This window comes from Dermacentor variabilis, chromosome 3 (genome assembly GCF_050947875.1).
Source record: "Dermacentor variabilis isolate Ectoservices chromosome 3, ASM5094787v1, whole genome shotgun sequence".
NCBI lineage: Eukaryota > Metazoa > Arthropoda > Arachnida > Ixodida > Ixodidae > Dermacentor > Dermacentor variabilis.
In genome coordinates, this window is record NC_134570.1 from 99,092,570 (window position 1) to 99,114,761 (window position 22,192).

General features: G+C 49.3%; 1 protein-coding gene across 3 annotated transcripts in view; it reads right to left on the bottom strand.

The window, feature by feature from the left end:
• Positions 1-2,070: 2,070 nt before the first annotated feature.
• The window catches only part of LOC142576093 (uncharacterized), a 40,973-nt gene continuing 20,851 nt past the window's right edge, over positions 2,071-22,192 (bottom strand). For 2 of the 3 annotated variants that reach the window (XM_075686035.1, XM_075686034.1), the window contains 5 exons: positions 21,318-21,461; positions 17,012-17,160; positions 10,497-10,701; positions 3,478-4,518; positions 2,071-2,358 (listed from right to left, as the gene is read on the bottom strand). In XM_075686035.1, the coding sequence (XP_075542150.1) occupies positions 2,219-2,358; positions 3,478-4,518; positions 10,497-10,701; positions 17,012-17,160; positions 21,318-21,461 (1,679 nt within the window). In that variant the 3' untranslated portion in view covers positions 2,071-2,218. Of the gene's footprint in view, positions 2,359-3,477; positions 4,519-10,496; positions 10,702-17,011; positions 17,161-20,267; positions 20,426-21,317; positions 21,462-22,192 lie in introns of all 3 variants that reach the window. The other variant, XM_075686033.1, reaches the window with a different exon arrangement.

Genomic DNA, 22,192 nt, shown 5'->3' on the forward strand with positions numbered 1-22,192 from the left:
TACATGTATTTGAATAGGCCGCGTCGGAGTTGGGCCCGAGCTAAAGCTTCCTCTTAAGGCTGATACATAATCGCGCTCGTAACGACGTGAAGCGACAGTCTCGAGGTGTGTTTTATGTTTTTCATTATGTTTTCCTTAGTTTTACGTCATGGCGTACGTCACGGGGCGAATTTCAAATCTTCAGGGTCGATACGCCGCGTGGCGGAGAAAAAAGAAACTAAACGTATGTCCAGACTCCCTCTGTGTGCTGCAAACATTTGTTGTCACCGTGCTGGGGTGATGAGCACGAACAGATGGCCGGGAGCTAACGCTTCGTGCTGCCGGTTGCGTTCAATCCTTCCCCGAAAACTTGACATCAGGCGACCTGCAACACTAGGCAAGATATCGCGCGCACTCGCATGTTTGCGCGCGAGGTCTTGGAAGCCATGAGCTTTCGCAGGTTGCTTCCAAGATACGAAGCGTGGATCGCGTGTGCTCTCATCTGCATAGACAGCCACCCGCAGCCACCGCCAGGCCAAAGGAGGAGGCCCGCGCTCCCGTCTCCATACTTGTAAGCACTTGATCACGTGACCTCCAATGGTGAGCGCGTGGGAGGACTGTGCGCATGAATCAAAATGGCTAGGGTGCGATCTTGTACGCGTTCCAAAATAGAACGGAGGCGGTCCGTTCCACCGAGCCGCGCACGATTGGTCAATTTGAACCGCGACAAACGCCATGAGGTCAAATGTGACCTGATTTCTGCCGTCAATCATTCCGTGTCGCCTGCTATCGGACGAACGCAACGGAACGGATCGCCTATTTCCCGACGTAAGGAACAGGCCGCTGCCGTTCGATTTTGAGACGCGTACAAGATCGCACCTAGCCACCATCCTTCTTGGCGCACCCTCGCAAGGTTTCCCTCGCACCAACAGCACATGGCATCGCTGGACGCGATCTTATCAGACTTGAACTTTACACGGAACCCACGTCGCCAGGGAAAATTTGCCCTGAGTGTCCAAATAATTGCTATCGCAATAAAACTGCTAGTTGCTTGTCAGTATCTACTATTCCAAGTTTGCTGCTGCTCATATTGCTGCGTATTAAGTTAAATCCTGGTGATAGAAGTGCATATGTATGGTTGAACTTACCTGTGATCGGGGCAAGCTACTTTTCTTTTGCTTTCCATAATTTACGAGGACGGTCCCGGGTAACTAAAGTCACGACACAATTTTTCGGACACAGACGTGGTTACAAAAATAGCCGAGTAGTGAGCAGTCTGAACAATCCTATTTCAATGGTAGAATAATTTTTTTTAACGCCAGCACAGCAGAAATTTTGTGTGCAGGCTGTTTTTTGTCAAAGTTGAGCTGTGCTTGACATAAAATGCATACCTTGACTTTCGAGATAGCCGATACCGCGGGTGCGTTTCGCATTCTCCCATCGCGGAGCTCGACGTGTTGAAAAGTTCGCTCCACTTTCCCAATTTCGAGGAGCTCGCTGAAATTAAAAGTCTGAAAGTGAATAAATTTTCACAAATTAGCGAGAAACTACCGCGCATTACCCGTCACCCTATGCTCATCACCACTTACGGCATGTCTCTGAAGGAACCGTCATTCTATTTTATACCGTCTATTTCTTTAATATTTCTTAATGCCTTCATACGAACACCCGGAATATTGGCGCACTATGGAGCAGGGTGGTGCCGCTGGGAAGTCCGAAAAATCCGGCGGCGATTGTACAAGCTTGTGTCTTGTAGTGGCACTCGGGTATAAGTGACATTTCAAATTGCATAATGCCTATAGTCTTCCTTCCTAGTCCCTCTCATAGGCGTTATGACACTTTATTTTGTTCAATCCTGTCATAAACCTGTGCAGCTTCCTGAAATTTGTAAATGTTTACCTAAACATGGCTTCGTGTAACCGTTGTCGGCAACGCCAGCTTTGAATTTGCAAAGGGTCTACAGCCACATGCCACATGATAAAAGGCAAGAAATCACGTACAGGAAGCTGACGAATAACTGAAGTACAGCGCTCTCGATTTTCTTTTTCTTAGACCTTTATTTAAAGAAAAATATCTTAGGAGGGGGGGGAGGGTGAAACATGCACTGACATTTTGTCTTGGTCGCAAGAAAGTTCAGGATGCTGAAGGCATAGTCCATTTTCTGCACAGTGAATTCTATGTGATCAACAAATGCTCATTTTACTATCACTGCAAACATGTACACGTGAAGCATGCAACGTCAAGATGCGCTACTCTTCCGATGTCTTTTGACGAGTCTATAAATGAAGTCCGTGGTCCACATTAAGCACACGAAGAAAGAGCCAATGCTGATCATTTGGAGGAGTCCATCGTATGACCCGATTTCGTCCTTGTAGTAACCTGAGGTAAAGAAGAAAAACGTGCGCCAAGAAATTGTGCATCATGTCTTGGTGATGACGGTACGGCCACTCTTAAAGAGAACACCTGATAATAAAGTAAACATAACTGAAGCACTTCTATACTTATTGCAACAAAAGTTTACAGCTGGGATGATGGATTAGGCTAACATTGATTTGTTAAAACAGGTCTTCATGCCTTCATGCAATAATTCAGCTGGAATAGCGAGTCATTAGAGACATTCTGTACACACAGGAACAAAACAGCAAATAACTCTGTGAGACCGACTCACATTTTTTCTCTCGGCTTCATTTCGTACCTCAAGAGGGTTATAACAGCGATCTCAAGGACCACAATGTATAACACACAGAAATGGAACTCGGAATATAATGCCTCTGATGAATAGTGCGCGTGCGAGCCACGATGTTTCGAGTATGCCCTACACTACACTCTAAGAAGAGTTTACACCCTTTGAGTCGAATCTTGCCACACAACAATAGATGTAGTCTGCTTTGCCCGCATTTCCTTTTTTTAACGCGTAGAGCTCAATTTGAAAGGACACAGAGCTCATATTGATAACAGTGACCAACCGTATTCTGCTGAGCGGCGGGAGTAAAGTATCGGTGGCGACATAATCGCTAACACGCAGCCCGTTTTACTTCGACGAGAACGCATGAGCAACATAAACGTCTCTAACGCGTTGTGCTTGGACAAGGCGTCGCGGTCAGGTCTCCAGCAACAGAACATTTCGTGAAGCTACAGTAATTAAACAATGATGCGTTTCTGGACAAGCAAAGCTCTCTAACATCACGGCGCGGTAACTCAAGGGTAACTATAGAAGGCTGCACGTGGCGAAAATAAGGCCGGAGCGCAAAGCGAGATCGAGTGTCACGGTTGTAGTTGCAAAGGACGCCAGAGAACCAACCGGTACGCAACGCGAGAAAATCTCGTAGACGCCAGATTGAGAGAATGACCAACTGACGCTGATAAGAGAGAGCGCGTTGAAGGGGAGATGAGTAAACGAGAGGGGACAGCGGCATCGTCACAGGCAGGCATACAACTATTGCTATGGGCGAATATCTGTGTCGCATAAGCCACATATATAGACAGCTGCACGCTCACCGGTGATCTTGGGGCACACCAGGTAAGCCAGCCCCATCACGAACCGGGTGACGCCCGACGAAAGTCCCAAGTTCTCCACTCCCAGCTGGTCGGCGAGCAAGGGCCCGAACAGCACGACCACGGTACCGTTGCTCCAGCCAAGCAATGCGCACATGAGTGCCGTCACCGCGTAGCCGTCGGGTCGCATGGTGGGCAATGAGACGCACAGCGCGCCCGTGAGCATCGCGCTGGCGCTCATCAGCACGCGCCGGTCGCAGAAGGCCCGGTCCGACAGCGCGCCGGCCACGAGACGGGCGCAGGCGTCGCCGATGGCGGACACAGAGAGAAACACTGCGCCGTCGTGGCGCGTGAAGCCCTTCTCGACCGCGAAGTCGACGAGGATCATCAGAACCAGAAGCGTGTAGACCGAGAAGGCGTACGTCACGGCCACCATGTAGAAGACGGGCGCCCGAAGGAAGCTCCAGTGCGACGAGCCCCTGCAATCACCGGTTGACTCCAGAGCATCTGGACGGGTCGACGTCTGGCGACAGAGTCCTTTGACCGCGGCGTCGATGGGGGCGGCTTCGGAACATCCGTTGACGACGATGACTTCCGGCTCGGACAAAGACCACGCAGGTGTGACGGCACTATTGTTGCCGGTGCCAACGGCTCCGCCATTTTGAACGTTGTCGGTGCCGTCCAAGCGCGAGTCCGAAGGAGTGTCACCGTCGCCGCTTTGTTTTCTCTTGAGGAAGCCGAAGGAAAAGGGCGCGAACTGTGTAGGTTCAGGAAAGGAAGGAAATTCGTACGTGGTCGCAGTGCCGTTTGTGACAACTGGAGCGCGTGCTTCGGAGATTTCGCGGGTAGACGCGCAAATTATGTCCGATTGTTTGTCGGGCAAAGACCCGTTCGCGTAAGAGGCGATATCCTCGTTGCTTTGCAAAATCGACGTGCTATTGGAAGGTTTCAATTTCACGTCCTTCAGCGTAGTGCAGTTAAGTTCGGCGACGGCGGACGTGCCGGCTTCGATGACGGCCTTGTAGGTACCCTTAATTGTCGCCACTGTAAGGGAAAGGAAAGGAGCCATATATAATTTTCAGCTGCTGCTGCATACATCTACGTTTAGATGTACACCTAATATATGCGCGCAAACAGAGCATACGTGTGTGCAGTCCACACTCATTCTTTACTTTGGGCACCTCAACTAATGAATAATGATGCGTTCACGACGCCGCAATCCTGGGGATCGATAGGCAATGTCGTGATGACGCATGCGCCAGTTATGGGCAGATCACGAAAGTTGGAAGGCCAACCGCTGACAGCTTTGATTGCTCTCATTTTTACAGTGCGGTCTAGTTCAGGTGGGGGCTTTTAACGATAAGTGTGCTTTGCTGGGATGATGACGATGACGTGTTTATTATTTCTTTTAGGGATACGATCGCCCCCATCTCTAAAGTATGCAAAGACGAAGTCCGGTCGTGTCATTCGTTCACTCCAACGTCGCGACCGGGTTTCCAAGCAGAAACGCGGTCGCCAGTATTATCTGGCCGAATTTTCTGCCGCAAAATACTTAGGTGTAGGTGCGTGTGTCTGACTAGCGATATGTAGATGCTCATCTTGAAGGGGCAGCGCGAAAAAACGACGACAGAAGGCAGGTTCCTGCCTTCTGTCGTCGTTTTTTCGCGCTGCCCCTTCAAGATGTTCAACCAGTACCAACTCGCCCAAATGTCGATCCTTCTACATGTAGATGCTCAGTTTAGATATTATTATTTATTGGGACACTGGCCCGGCTAAGGCACCCATACGGGCGTGGCCCTCTCCGCATGCGCAGCTTCTCCGCGAGCTTTCACCGTGGCCACAGAACCGACAAAGGTCTTTGACCCTGCCTTAATTTCCGCGCACACTCGTGTCGTCGTTTTGCTTCACTGAAGGCAACATCGACCATCAAGTCTTAACAGTGTGATGCTACTTGCTCATGGTTTCGGCCCGTAAAACCCTAGAAATTAATTATTTTTTATTCAATTACATGGACACCCAAGGCGCATTTTTGTGCCGTCGCCTTCGCCGAGGCGTCCCATATAAAGTCCAAGGGCAATAACACCGTCGCCACCCGCCGTATGCTGTACGGACGAGTGAAAGCGTGCGAGGGTGAGCTGACGATCGCGGCTCACTCTCGCCTGCGCGAGGGAGCAAAGCGGGGAGAAAGCGCGCCGTCTTCCGTCGCGCGCAAGGAAGCTGGGGAAGGGGAAGGGAGGGAGAGGGGGCTCTGTACTTCGGCAGCAACTCCGTGTGGCGCGGCCGCGCGCGGTAGCGCGGGCTTTATTTTGAAAGCGATCTGCATTTGGGTGCAGAGTCTAGGTGGGCCGACGGCTCGTAACTTTGCTTGTGCTGTGTTCTCGCCGCTAAGTTTACGTTGAAGTGACAGACAACACGAAGGTCACTTCGCTCGCTGCTGCGGCCGCGCTTCCTAACGCCTGCGTTTTGACAGCGAGTGTCCGCGATCATCGAGTGTGTTGTGTGCATGTTTGCCTGTGCGTGCTGACACCATGCTTGTTGGTTTGATTAGTAAGCGAGAGTTTACAAGTTTATACGGCCGATAAAACTATTATCCTTAATTATTACGGATGTCTCCTAACTTGCTATCGGAATCGATGCTTCGCCTTTCGGGCGCAACTGTGACTTTTTAGTTGTTGATATGTGGTGTAACTTAGGATCTCTTTGGATAGTCGTTTTAGAGCGCTGTAGAATGTTTAGTTAAGATATATTGTAATATAAAAAATAAAAAATAAAGAGTATATGAAAGGCGTAAATGTGAGTCTAGAAACAGAGTACACTTGCTTTCCAAATATATGAATCTTTCTTGAGAGAACTTTGCACTGCACCGGTGCATGCTAAATAAATTCTGTCACGCTTAGGAAGAGAGCAATTCCATGCATAAGTTAAAAAGGTGCACTCGACGAGGGTTCGGCTTGTTCAGACAGCGAAATCGATTTTGACCGAGCGTGCATCACGGCATTTTTTTTTCTTTTTGGCCATGGTGCCTCGGAGTTTCCTGCTGCTGTGACGCTGCTTCGGCGAGCTGTCTATAGTTATTAGGGCAGAGTTCTGAAGCTTGTTCCTTCCACCATGCTCAGAAACAGCTTTTGTGGCAGCGTTGCTGCCAAGCCCTCGCTGGCGTTCTCGCTCGCTCTGAAAGGCCGATGCGCGTTCGACCGACGTAGTCGATGCACTCTGCTAGAGTGAACGAGAGCTGTTATATAGCCTGCCTCTTGGACTGAAAACGGCTGAAGATTTGACTGTTGCTGTAAAACGGATTGGAGACACCAACCGAAGTCAGTATATGGTCATGTTGTCCATCAGTCATTATATAGTCCGCTAAATTTGGCACGAAGGCTCTGTAAGGTATAAGGCTGGATGTTTCTGGGATTTTCATCCGTAAGCGCCGAAATTTGCTGTAGACTCTATCGCCGTTTGCAGATAAATGACCCAGCGGTTTTTGGGTTACGCCTATAAACGTCGCAAGTATAAGAATGTCGCCTGTAAGTGCTAGAATTTTATCAAGGGTGGGCCAACAAATCGTACGCTGCTGTGGACTCGTCCAGGCACAAAAACTCTTAGACTGAGAGGGTCAGGCCTGCGCAATGACTTAGTGTCTGACTTTGCACGTGCGTTCAACAGGGCTAGCTCTTACTACAGAACCTTACTGTAGCCAAACTTGAACATCAACGAAATAAAGGAAGAATATTGACGTAAGTGTGAGATTAAAATTCGTATTACGTTGTTCGATTGTTTAAAGTCTTGATGCAATATTGGGATCCGAACAACGCATGTGTGCGAATCTCTAAAATTTATACGAATTAAATTTATACGAATTAAATTTACGAATCAACTCATGTTTGTTTTAACGATTCAATTTCTTCGGATATTCATCTCTTCAAAAAGAAACACGTATTCGAAACGATGGCTCTTACACCCTATAACAAAATATCTACGAAAGGAAATAACTCTTCTACGTTGCTTATGGGCCAGAAGTGCGTCTTCGGTTCTTCGTCCCTAGGCGCTCTTCCTCGAATACTCGTATGGGACTCGAAAATATTGTTCTCGAGCACATCTGCGTTGAACATTAAAAATTGTCACGAAAATAGCTTTCTTTGTTTTATTTTGCTTTCATCAAACCATACTGCTCCCGCCCGTGTCCCTTCTTTAGCGAGCGTCATTTTAACATCAGTATTGCCTTACAGACTGACATAATCTTACGCTAGCAGCAAAGCGAGTCTCCAAATAAGCGTGTTCGCAAATATTACAATCTCAGCCGCCGCGATCGGTGCATGTATGCGCGTGAAACGGGAATGCAAATTCGGGTAATTTGGTAACTCGCGTCAATTAGAAGATTTAGACCCTGGAAATGCAGCAAACAATTTTGAATCATAAGTAACGCATCGATATAGCAAATTTGCTTTCGATATTCAATCATAAGTTGTTTCCTGTTACGAAAATCAAGGAATGTGCACTCCTTCCGGAGTGCACTTTCCTTGACAGGAGTAATTATAGATCTCACATTTTCATTGTGTTCAGTAAACGTCTGTATACTATACTGTAGAAGTTACGCAGGCTCTTTAATCGCTGTAGTCGTTGGCTTGCTGCTTGCCAAAGCTTGTGGTCACATTTAAAGAGCAACAATTCATTGAATGCGTTATTAGCGCGTGAGGCGTTTTGCATGCGCCTCATAACGCAGCAACCTCAATATTTTGTCTTGGGTGCCACCGCGTGATTCTCACACCAAGGAAAGCAAACAGGGGTCGCAGCATTTCACTAAGATGAAAGTATACAGCGCAAATTGGAGAAAAAATGTTCTTGTAGAAATAATCTCTGCGAAATATTACCTGCACTTACGGAATAAAAAAATAAATAAATCTGGCGCTCAGGCCCGGCACCGCCGCTCCAAGGAAAAAGAAGTCCAGATAAAATTTCGTTCACGCAGTACAACCGCCGAAAAAGGAAGGACGTCAATTTTGTTTGATGAAAGCAGGAAAGAGTTCTCGTCATTTCTTTCAGAAATAGTAACCGAAGGCTCGCGCACGGTGAGCGGAAAAGTACGCCGAATTTCTTAAAGTGAGAAAGAAGAAAAAAGCGTGGAATGGGAGGGGAGAACGCTGAGTTTTTTTCTTCTTCTTTCTGATATAACCAATGTTTGGGGCAGAAACGTGCGTAGAAGTTTTAAGAAGAATTAAAGATTGTGCAGAAACCCTCCAGGATGTCAATGTAAGCGAAGAGTAGCTCGCTTCTAGAAAGCTTTTCAATTTATTAAACGACCGATGTGCTCGAAGGAGCGTGTTTGTTGCAGTGAGGATATTTACGTATTGATGTTTCTCGTAATAATTCCAAAGGAAACAAATCCGTAAACCAGCACATCCAAAGCGGTAATACAGGTGGATGTAGACAAGTCGATTCGTCATGAGTGTGTTTCCAGCGGCGCGAGCGCCATCGTAGATAGCCGCCATACTTCGTTCCATACACAGCAGTCAACGCACGTGGAAGCTGCGCAGGACGTTCAGCCAAGAGAAGTCAATATTCAACGCGTTCCGTCCGTGCTTGGCTGCGCGCCAACAGCGCTCGCTGGCGCGATCGTGCACGGGAAGCTCCTCGCGACAGGTTGCAGACAAAAAACCCGAAAAGAACAACAAAAATAAAGACGCTCTAAAACAACGCATCTGCAGCCGTATACCACAGTGCTTTGTTTCTACGGATAAAAACTTGTTTCATTCAATACTGAGCATACATAAAAAAAAAACAGTTGCGCACCATTGCGATCAAACATACATCGAACTATATTCAAGTGCGAACGAAGCCACTGCAAGAAGAAGTCTCTATATCCTCCTCAGCGTTGACTGCTGCGTATGGAACAGAGTATAGTTGCCACCCTCCTCTCCCGCCACAGTCATGAGGAGAGAGGGAGGCGCGAGGAGAAGAGGTCTGTTGGCTGTCTTCCCGAGCACTCCACCTGGAGGACACGAGGCTGGTTTATAAGCTGTAAATGCTCAGCCTGCGTGCTGCTCTCGGCTATGCAGGCTGGGACCGCGACAAACTTATTAACGCGAAAGGATTGACAAGTTGGGGGCGGGGGGCATAATATGGCTCATGAGACGTAGAATCTGGCGTTGGCGTGACCACACGATGGTCCAGAAAGGCTACGAACCCTTGACCTTTGGTGAGAGGCGTTAATTAAGGCGAGGCTAATAAAGTCACAGTTAATTAAGATCGAGTTAGTTCAGACACTCCAACCCCCGACCTTTGGTCGGAGTCAAACTCGCGACCGTTGGTGGGAGCCAAAAACACGACCTTTGGTGCTAATTAAGGTGAAGTCAAATATGCCATAGGCAAGACTGAGGTAATTAAGGCACTCGAACCCACGACATTTAGCGGGAGTCGAACCAAGGACGTTTAGGGTTAATTAAAGCGGAGTTAAATTAAGACGAGTGAAAGGGCATAGGCATCCCGCGGTGGCCGCAGTGCTTTTTAATTCATCCAGCCAGGGAAAACTAACTGTCCCTTCAATATTTCTTGCTTCTTTCCTCTGCTCTAAGGGCAGCGCTGCTCAGGACCTGAATAAAGTTCTTTGTCTGTCTGTCTGTCTTTCCTCTTTATGTCCCCTTCCCCATCGCCAAGGCGCTAAGACATACACCCTAAAGGGCTGCAGAAAAGAGCGCCTCTTCCTCTCGGCAATGACTATCTCTCACAGCACGTAAAGCTTCAGACGCTCCAAAGATCTCGCATGAGCTCGTGTACGTGACAAAGAGCTATCGGAAACGCACTTCGCAAGTCAGTGCCTTCGTGTGAGCGGTGACGGTCTGACCGCCACGAAAACGGGCGACAGAGACAGAGGAACTTGTAACTTCGTAGCACGGAAACAAATTAAGGACGGGACAGAAGGGAAACGACATACATACCTACGTCGCCAACGAGCCCGATCCTCAACAACTCTTCAAGACAAGAAAGCTATTCGTTTCAACAGAAATAAAAGTAAGAAAGCTTGAGTTTACCTCGTTTAGAAAGCTCCGGATTCGCTGCTGATCCTCGCTGCTGCTCTGTGTCGGAGGGTGTGTCAGCAGCCGCTGTCGCGGGCGAGATCTTGGCGCGCGCAGATTTCGATGCCTCCCAGGGGGGCACCTTGAATAAGATGCACACTGGCAGGGCGTTGAGCATAAGACCGCCCGTGATGAGGAAGGCGCCCGTGAAGCCGTACTCCTGCGCGGGATTGGGAGGGAGTGCACGAAGGTGAAATTGTCGAAAGAGCTCAGGATTTCCGCTTATTTTATGTGGTACCTTACAAGTCAAGGCGAAAACGCACAGTCAGTCCGGAGCCCGTATGGGTTCCTCGGCCGCACTTTCTCTTACCAGAGTGGGACTAAGGAACCTACACGGACTCCGCAATGTCTCTGCGTTTTCGCTGTCGCAGAGCGCTGGCTGCCACCCGCTGCTGGGTGACGTAAGCACAACGTCGATTCGAGAGGAGCGGCATTTGCGCTCGCCGAAGTCTCTCAGTTTCGGTGACTCACATAGGCCTTCGCCCAGGCATGGAAATGATGCCCACCATGGGCCCTACAGTCATTCACCCTAGCCCTATTTCAGGTAACGCCCAAGTACAGCACCACGATGGCCAGCACCACTAACGAGCTCGTTGTGTGGCAGTGGAACTGTCGGGGCTTCACTAAGAAGCAACCACTGCTGCAACAATAGGTCCGACACGCGCAACCCAAACCCGACATCATAATGATGCAAGAAACAGTAGGTACCGTACCAAAGCTTCCAGGTTACACTGCGCATGCCTCGCCGATTCCCGTTGATCGCGGACTTGCAATTTTAATTCGGAAATGGATAGTAGTGCAAGAACACAGCGTAAGCGGCACACATGCGGAAAACATGCTTGTAGAGCTCCTTCCCAATAGAACACGCAACCACAGTGTATTTCTCCTCAACGTATATAGTAATCCGGCTCACTCACGGGCTCGTTTCCTCTCTATGTTCCGAGGGGCGCTTGTCTTGGCGGGCGCAAACCCGTTTCTGTTGGGGGGAGATTTTAACGCCCCGAACGAGGCCTGGGGCTATGGCTACACTACCGCCAAAGGTCGACGCCTGTGGCAGGACCTACATGATGCCGAATTAACTCTTATTACCGATCCCACGGCGCCGACCCGCACGGGCACCTCTACGGCACGGGACACGACACCAGATCTGACGGCGGTCCGTATTATCCCTCAAGCAATGTGGTGCAATACCTTCGAAGATCTCGGTAGTGACCACATGATCATAGAGAGAGAGAGAGCAAATGATAAATGAAAGGTAGGGAGGTTAACCAGGACTGAGCCCGGTTGGCTACCCTACAATGGGGAAAGGGAAACGGGGACGGAAAGATTAAAGAAAGAAGAGAAAGTCCACCGGGGATATCATTCAGTCATTCAATCCGGATCACAGACGTTGACTCAATCCTGTATCTTTCAAATATCGCAGCAGCGCTTTTGTGGCCTTTTGTAGCTGCGATATGCGAGGCCATGGTCCCAAGATCTTGTTCAAGGGGAACGGTTTTCTATCTAACTGTTTGAGAGCTGTGCAGAGATCTTGTCTTTCATTTTCAAATGATGGGCAGTAAGTAGCACAGTAGATGGTCTATAGTTTCTTCGACACCGCAGGCATTGCACTCGGCGCTATCAGCCATTCCAATTAAAAACGTATATGCAAACACGAATTCCTCAGGCGGGTACACCCCCTTTTCCTAAGCTATTCAAATGGACGGACTGGGACAAATTCCGAAAGCAGCGAGTTGAACAGAAAGGTGAGGCGGACATCGATGACATCGAGGCATGGATGGAGACGCTCAACGACGACATGAACAAGGCGACGCAGACGCTCGCACCCGAAGTCCAGGTTGACAAGATCGACAGCCGACTAGCCCACCTCTGGGAAGCCAAGACGTCACTAAACGCAAGATGGAAAAAGCAAAGGCACAACCGAAAGCTTCGTAAGAAGATCGCACATATCAATCGCCAGCTGGAAGAAGATTGCCGGACCTTAAGCCGCCAACAGTGGTATGACATCTGCAACGCAGTCGATGGGCAGCTCCACAATGGCAGCATGTGGCGTCTACTTCGTCACCTCTTGGGGGAAACGCAGAGCAAGTCTGCTCAGCAAGCAAATCTGCAACGCCTTTTGCACAAGGAACAGGCTACCACGAGTGATCACCAGCTCGTGACACGCCTGCTAGCCAAGTACTTCCCTCAACGGCCCGATGTTCAACACGGAGATTACACTGGAGAGACAAATGTGACACTCGATGAAGAATTTCACAAGTCAGAGATCCGCGCAGCTCTCCACGACCTTAATGGCAAATCAGCACCTGGTCCCGACAAGGTTACAAACAGGACTCTAAGAAACCTCGATGATGCCTCGCTAACCGCTCTTACGTCATACATCCACAAATGCTGGCTAGTAGGTCGCATCCCAGAGGCGTGGAAACGCTCTAAAGCAGTCCTGATACCGAAGCCAGGCAAGCCGTCCAGCCTCGATCATTTGCGGCCCATTTCCCTCACATCCTGCGTTGGCAAGGTGATGGAGCACGCGTTCCTCTCCCGCATCAACCACCACCTCGAGGACACTGGAGCCTACCCACCCACTATGGTGGGCTTCCGGTCACACCTCTTCGCTCAAGACGTCATGCTCCATCTCTACCACCAGATTATCAATGACCCAACTAGTGGCAACCGGGCCATCCTCGGCCTAGATAGGGAAAAAGCATTTGACAATGTAGCACATGCAGCAATCCTGAGCCGCATAAACAAGCTCAACTTGGGTGAGCGAAGCTACAACTACGTCAGAGACTTCCTGTCGCGCCGCACAGTCACCCTCGCGGTCGCCAGCATGACGTCCGAAGAACATACACTAGGAAGCACCGGCACTCCTCAAGGATCGGTCATATCCCCCTTCCTTTTCAACCTCGTGATGCTGGGTCTCCCGGCCTACCTCGACGAGATCGATGGCCTCCATCACGCCTTGTATGCAGATGACATCACCCTGTGGGTCAACAAGGGCAGTGACGGTCAGATAGAATGCACCTTACAAGCAGCAGTCTCTGTAGTCGAAACGTACCTCCAAGACACAGGTCTCCGACTATCTCCACTGAAATCCGAGCTGCTCGTCTACCGCCCACGCCGCCGGCCCAAGCCTACAGCCGAATCGCGCCAATGTGACGACATAATGCTCTATACGCAAGACGGCTCCTGCATTCCCCGAGTCCCGAAGATACGCATCCTAGGCATGCATATAACAGCCAACGGGTCAAACATGGAAGCTATTCGCAAAATCGAAGGCAAGGTTACAGCGGCTACCCGCCTGATCAAACGCATTACAGACAAGCACACGGGCATGAAGGAGGACAGTGTCATGCGCCTCATACACTCTTTCGCAATCAGTCACATCACTTATTTGGCTGCCTTCCACCACTGGAATGTCACTGAAAGGGAGAAAATCAACACCCTTATACGCAAGACTTACAAGATCACCCTTGGCCTACCAGAGTCCACAAGCACTGCTCATCTGCTACAGCTGGGGGTATAGAACACGCTTGAGGAAATCGTGGATGCGCAAAGAACCGCTCAACTCGAACGCATGTCTCTGACAGCCACGGGCCGGTACATCCTGCAGAAACTCGGCTTCAACTACCACGTCCAACACGGTCAGAAACAGGTCATTCCACCTGACCTCAGCGACACGCTGATTGTCGCCCCTATACCTCGAAACATGCACCCCGAATTTAATCGGAGCCGACGCCAGGCCCGTGCCAAGGCACTGCTGCGCTCCTTGGGTGGAAAGAGGACTACGCGCTTTGTAGACGCCGCAGAATACACACGAGAACACCGGTTCACGGCGGTAGTCGTAGACGTTAGCTCCCGGCTTACGCACGCGTGTAGTGTCGCAACGGAATACCCCGAAACAGCAGAAGAGGTAGCGATTGCGCTTGCGCTTACCGACCCCCTCTGCGAGGTAGTTTTTAGCGATTCACAATCCGCAGTTCGCCACTACGCGCGGGGGCGCATTTCCTCCGAAGCTCTCCAGATTCTAAGGAAAGCTGGTCGACAGCACTTCGATAACACCGCGATCATATGGTTTCCAGCGCACGTCGCCACCTCCACCGATGAGGGCCTCATTAACTTGAACGAGGTAGCACACCGCTCTGCGCGAGAACTGACCCGCCGCGCAGAATCGGAGACCGCCTCTTCGAGTTCGGAACTCCTGGCTCAAAACACGCGAGAACGCCTGGTCAGGTACAATGACATCACCAAGCACTACCAGCTAGGCAAGCGGTTGCTGCCCCCAGCTCACCTTATGCTGAAACGTCGTCAGGCAGTCATCTGGCGACAATTGCAAACACAAACATTCCCCAGTCCAGTGCGAATGCAGCACATTTTCCCCGCGCAATACCCTACTGCTCTTTGCAAATTATGTCAGGAAACTAGAGCGACGCTGTCACACATGTTGTGGAAGTGTCGGGTTACATCAGCTACAATGGCAGTAGCTCCGGAGGCTCTTGCGTCGAAGTGGGCCGCCGCTCTGCGCAGCTCCAACCTCAAGACACAAGAGTGGGCTGTCCAGCAAGCCCTAGAGGCGGCGACGAGGCAAGGCCTCGAAGTCCCCTCATGGGAGACCTGAGCCCGGGTCGTCAAATTTGCCGGATTCAACATAAAAATGTTTCCATCCATTTGGCACGCTCTGATTTCGTCGTGCCACAATTCCGCTGAGAAGGCCATTGGATACAAAAGTTGATATGGCTCGTACCGAGAGAGTATTTCAATTTCCCAATTATGATGAACCCGCTAAAACTTGCAGTTTAAAGCTTAATTCATCAATATGCGATAATTGGCGATGAATAGGCATGTATACGTCACCTCATGGCCACCACCACTGACGGCATGTCTTCGAAGAAACCGCCTTTTTATTTAGAAAGGTTTTTTTAAAATATTACTTAATATCATCGTAGAAACAACCTATATATACACAGTAAAATGCGTACACCAGTGATGAGCATGCGTCATCATTCGATCGTCGGCCTATTAAACTGCAGGACAAAGGCCTTTCCATGTGAACTTCAATTACATACCATTCTCGCGCCACCTGACGTCATGTTGTTCCCCAAACTTCAAAACCACGTCGCACCACCATCCTCGACCGTCCTCGACTGCGCATTGGTCCCTTCCAATGGCGCCCGTGTCTGATAAAACACCGCCGTTTGTCTTCTGTAAGCATTACGTGAGCTGCCCAATCTTGCTACTGCCTCTTAACCTCAAACGTCTATAGACTAACAGATATCGGCATTCGCTCTCTAATCTATACTGCCAGTTTACCTGTGGGCATAAACTATTTCGTTCAAGGGGCCCCGGCCGAGTTTCGCGAGCCATTCCAGCTTGTTTTCGCCGAAGTGACTTGCAGAATTCTCTAGTCTCATGTCGCCATTGTTCGAGCTTTCTGGCGCTCGCACGGAAGGCGGCGGAGGGTCGCATACCTATCAACGACGTATAGTATGCGAGTCCAAAGTCTACATGCTGCCCTATGCGTCTCCGCGGATGCTGGGAAAATGGGAAGGACTACAGGATGACTGTGACGTGCCCGTGAGCGTACCTATAAGCGACTTGTTCGAGCTAGGCATCGACGCGTATAGGTCGATGACTATAGGCTTAATTGTGGAAAACTGGGAGGAGTGAAAAGAAAAAAAAAAAGATGGCGTGGTTACGAAATGTCATCTGTGGCTCTGCGGCTGCATCACGCAATGCTTTTGGGCAGGCCGGATAACTTCAGGCAGGTGGAACGATTTCTTTGACGGCGCATTCTGTGGTATACTAATCGAAGCAACAGCGCAAGAAAGAAGACATAAACACCGACTGTGCGCATCGCGCCGGTGTTCACTTTGTTCCGTCACGCAGACCGAGCGAAGGTGAGGAGGAGGGCGGCAACAGTACCCACGCGACGGTGCTCCAGTGGAGAGCGGAATGTCACGCATACTTGTATGAGCTAGGCCAAACAAACGCAATGAATTCCCTATTTAATCCAGGCTTCTACAATTAATTCGGTATACTTCGCATTTAACTTCACCTTTACTTCACCTGTATACTTCAACTGTATACTTCACCTCAAAAATTTCACAACTTCGGCTGAGGAATGACGATTGCAAAGAAGTCAAAAAGATTGACACCTAAAATTTCATTTTTCCGGTGCCACGAACGACTTCGAACGAAGCCCATCCGATGCCTGTAAACCACGACCAATGTGCATCGTCTCAATATATGGATCTTTAAAAAAATGAATGTTTTGAGGCATGTGGGCGGCTCGTCATCGAGATGCACATGTCACATTTGTTTTATGCAGCACACCTTAACATTCTGCAACAGGCTTTCGGCCTATTCTTCGAGCGTACAGGTACGCTTGCCTTTTAATTTCTGTTCATATCGTATGACCGAGGTTAAGTACGTGTTGTACGGAAGGGGGCTTCGGCTCGCGAGTACGACCTCACCTGCAGCAGGAGGTGTAGGGTCGGCGGGAAAGCGAACCCGGCCAATGTGCCAAGCGTGAAGTAGATGCCGTTGCCCGAGCCTCGGTATCGCTTGAAGTACTTGCCGATGATCACGTCTTTAGTAGGCATCCCCAACCCGTTGCCGATACCTGTAACGGCGAGAGATTGAGACCCCGTGAACAAGATTTTGTCACATGGGACGTCTGGGCGTACGCACAATAAATACGCGAAGCGCGTTGAAAGCGGTATACTAAGGTTACAGCTTGAGAGAACATCAATGCAGTTTGAAGGCACGAAACAGAACGCGAAATCGAAAAAAAGTAGTTCAAACATGTTGGGAAAGTTAGTTATGAGGTACAGCTAACGTAATATTAGCGCTAATAAAAAATCGCGGTATCGCCTGAAAGGCGAAGCATCGATTCTAATAGCCAATTAGTGGACTGCTATACGAACTAAGCAGACATAAACACATCTGGCTCGATGAGCGCGGAAACTCGCTGACAGAAGTCTGGCGAGGAAACGTGGCAGCAGCAGCGAGCGAAGTGACATTCGTGCTGTGTTTCGGTTTAACGAAAAGTGAGCGCCGAGAACACACAGCACCCTCAAAAAGCTACGAGCCGCCGACACACCTAGACTCTGCACCCAACACAGATCGCTCTCAATATACGGCCTGACATCCGCGCGTGGCCGCCACATGCGCAGTTGCAGCCGGAGTAGAACATCGCCTCCCTCCCTCCTTCTCTACCCCCCCTATTCCTGACAACATTGGGTGCCCTGCGCACGGCGGAAGACGGCGCGCTTCCTGCCCACTTTCGTCTCTTTCGTTTTTTCGTGCGGGTGAGATAAGCCGCGATCGTCGGCTTCCCTTGTACGCCGTTACTCGCACACATAGCGTATAGGGCGCGCGGAGACCATATTATCGCCGTTGAACTTCATACGGAACCTCTTAGGGTGGCGTTAGGGATCCACTAAGCCCATCGACTGCTACATCAGGTTGCAAGAATGAAGGAAAAATGGTTTCTTGCTTAGTTACACGGCTCTAGTTACGGAAGGGCAATGCACACAGGAGCAAGGTAAATGTCCGAGTTCGCATCAGGACTCTCTGTACTACTGCTCGAAAAGTCTCCGCTTTTAATACCATCGTCTTCCCATGGTGAGTCGACTAGGGAATCTGAAGACTGTCCAGCAGCAAATCACAATCGTCAGATCCGGTGAGCTACCACGCCCATGCTCGCAACACTCCGCAGTAACTCCGCCTCCGAATCCCGGTGGTTCGGCAAATGCGGCAGTATAGCAACCTGCGAACGAAACTTCGCCGTCGTTGTTTGGTAGGATTGGATGGGACTCCCCCTTGATCCTTAGTTCAGGCTTTTAGGTAATAGTGGGGTTGGTGGCCTTTTGTGGACCCGTCAAGAGTCGGTGTCCACACTGCGTTCACCTCGGAATAGGTGCTAATGGAAGGGTGGTGGTTTGCCTCGTGGCAAACGTCTGATTAACTGCGAATGCCATTTCGCCGTTGTTGTTCGGTAGCATTGGGCGGGGACCCCCCCTTTCATCCTTAGCTTAGGCTGCCAGGTAAAGGTGGGGCGCTGACCTTTTTCAGGGCCTGTGAAGAGTCGGTGTCCACGCTGCGTTAACGTCTGGATAGGCGCTGATGGATGTGCGGATGTTTGCCTTGCGACAAGCGTCCAATTAACGCCTTTGTGGTGTTGAGAGGTAACAAACCTCGCGGGGATTACGACGCTGACGGTGATGCCGACGGCATAAATGCGCCTGGAGCGCCCATATAATTGCTATCACAATACAACAGATGTGAAGAAGGACAGGCGAGACGCAATCAATATCAGACGAACATCTGAATAAGACGTTTGGCTTAAAGACAAAAGGAGAAAAAGCTGACAAAGAGGCCATAATAAATATATTATTTAGCGAATGAATGAATCAGACAGTAATTACGGAGGCGCATGGCCTAGATGGGGAAGGCTAGAGCAATCAGGAAATTGGAAGAAGGAAGTTATATAGAGGCACCGACGGCGTAGTTCCTAGTCATGGATAGAATAATACTCTCTGTAGTAATGCAGGAGGCCTAATCCCACCTTCGTGGCTTCTTGGTCTCGGGCAACCCAGACATCCTAAGACATGCCAAGCAGGACTTCCATAGGTGCGTACACTGCTCTATGATTCAGAGTGCGTACTATAATAGCTGGCGTAGCCAAGCGTGCTCCCAGGTTGGATAGTGGCGCCACATTGTTCCCGACTTAATGGGAGAGAGCTACGCCGTGGTTTCTTCGAGCATAACCTCTTGTCTCGCCTTCTTCCAGAGTTTCATGTGCCAACTCTTGGTCTGACGAAAACGGTCAGGACAGCCGGTGGCCAAATTTTGCGCAGTAAATTATCGTAGATAAGGAAGAGCAAGTTCTCGGCGACGCTTCTGCTGCGATTACACGCCGAAAGAGAGAAAGGGATAATTATACATCAAGCAATAATGCAGAAATCTATGCGACGGTGCCTCGAGGGGCCAAGTCAAGCTTTGAACTCTGAAATAATGGCAGTTCTCAGATTCAGATGCATAATGACGCACAGCTCCCACAAAAGGGTGACACCGGTCAGTTGTAACTATTTTCGCGCAACAAACACTTCCTTAAACCTGGGTAGGGAACACAGTGAAAATCGGCGCTACTATGCAACCTGGGAGAGGACTTGACCACGCGCTCACGCGTTCTAGTTCATACCGAAGGCGATAGTAGCGATGTGGTTACATTATGGAGCATATTTCTTCTAGTTCAATAAATCATCTACGATTTAATAAAAAAATGTATTCTGTTAATGCGCGATTGGAGAATTCATGCAGACTCGCATTATGCGTAGATAATAGCGCATGGGTGATTTAATTAAATTTTTCTCGTTGATATGAATAAGTTAATCTTTCTAATAGAATGTACTTCGCTGGTTACGCATAACCGTGCCGGCACTTTCTAGCAGTCATCCATGCCAACTCTCTTAAACAATGAAATCAAGTATTTTACAAGAACTCGTCTGGTCGGGATTAATCATAGCCAAAGGTAAAATGGACGCCAACCTCAAACATAAATAATATAACAAGGCGTTTCGGTACCCATACGGGAGTATTGTTGAAGTTTGTCAACAAGGCTCCCGTACGGGTACCAAAACGTCTTCTTATGAATGTCTGTAGTCGGCGATCATTTTACCTTAGAGTCTTTAGCAATGTGTTATATGATCGACTAGAGGGACTCACCGATCACACTATTTTCCTTTCTACCCGGCGGAAACAGTTGCTCATGACGCTTGTAGATACGCAAGAGAGACGTAGAAGTGATAACCATGAGATACTCCCAGTAGCGAATTGCATAGAGAAACAGGAAGGTGTTTCTATATTTCGGAATCCAAGGTGCACTGCAGAAAAAGGTGGATTGTTTTGTGAACCAGGTACAGAAGCGAGGAGCTATCTACATCATCCTAGGCAGCAACTGAGGCCCCGAAAACTAGACTCGTCTAGTGACGCTCGGTGGCAACGTTTTCAAAAGCGGATACGCGTGAAGTCTATAGATGCGGGCAAGGTCAATTAGCAAAATGCCGGAGCTGTTTCTGGCGTCAGCAAGGTTCGGCGTGCTCGTCTGTGGGACATAAACTTATAGACCGCATATCCGGTAACAACGTGTTCCTTCAGCAGAACCGAGCTTATCTGTGCCAGGCTCGGCGTAGGTATGTTAGTAAACATAGCTACTGGTGCAAACGTTTCGACAAATTGCTTGCACCAGTCTTTGCGTCGACAATATTCGGTGTAAACGTTTACCAGGCAAGGACTTATCAACGAAATACCTGGTGAGAACTCCTCTACGCGAGTCTCGGTGTAAGTATTACGACAGCCGTTCGATCAAAACGCACAAGGTTTTGCGTTTTGATCGAGCGGATGTCGTCTTACAAATGAACTGCTTCGTTCTTCAGCTGCAGAAACGTTGCCACATCACCTGCGGCGTTGGCTCCGTATCTGTATGGTGTTCTGTTGATGAACACGACGTCGTGGGTTCGATTCTCATCCCGATTTTGATCAGGGGAAATATAAAGACGCTCGTGCTCAGAGGTAAGCAATCAAAATTAATCCGGAACCTTCCACCACACGACGTTTTTCATGATCCCCGCGTGTGATGATTTGGGTGTCGTTACCTTGAATAAAAACATGTTTACCACTTCACTGCTTCTTCGCCTTTGTTGGTTTTACGCTCTGCCCTACTGCGACGAACGTATAGTGACTGTGCTTGCTCGTCTTGGAAAGTGAAACGCTTACCACTGCAGATTCCAAGCAGCAGGAAGACGGCCGTCATGTCCCCAGCGAAGGCGCAGCCTATGGCGCTCACGGCAGTCACCAGGCTTCCCGCAAAAGCCAACGTCATCAGCGGTACATGCTTCGTGAGGAAGCCGACGACAGGACCTGCAGAATCACGCAAACCATGCGACACGCATTCAGTTCCATTCAGCCGTTTTATGTTTTCGAGGTCAGGCATACCGGGACCCCTGAGGTCGCTTGCCACAATTAGGGACCGTGCTCATGCGCTTCTAGATCTCGGAGCTGCCATTATATCCATGGTGCGAGGCCGATGTCCTCCTTTCTCTCTTATTCTCCCCCTCCGTCTCTTGGCGAGAAAAGGTGGTAGCTGTGATGTAGCTGTCTAGCTATTAGCAGAAACCCATTTAAAAAGCCATGAAGCTTAAGTGAAAACATAATGTCTGCTACACAGTCTGAAGCTAAGGTTGAACTACCAAGACCTCGGCAACAAGTGGATATGCCGCATGAGGGTGTCGCCCTCGATAATTGAAAGCAGTAGAAAGCTGCAGTGTTGAAAAGCCGCTCATAGGCGACATTGTGGGATATAAAGGCGTCTAAAGAGCTCATTGTATTTATTGTGCAGCTGTAAGAATTTTACAGATAGATCAAACAATGCGCTGTACATGAAAACATGAACTCAGTCGAACGGAAGGAAATGTGGGCCATGCCAAGACCGCTTGACAAAGGCGCTGAGCTCTTCACGTGCACAGTCAACAATTATTTGAAAAGCAGCAGCTTTAAATGTTTTTCGTGTGTATAAAACTGCATAGCCATAGCAAATTATAGCACCCATAGCTTATAGCACCCATCTGTCGACAGAATAGCGAATTAAATTT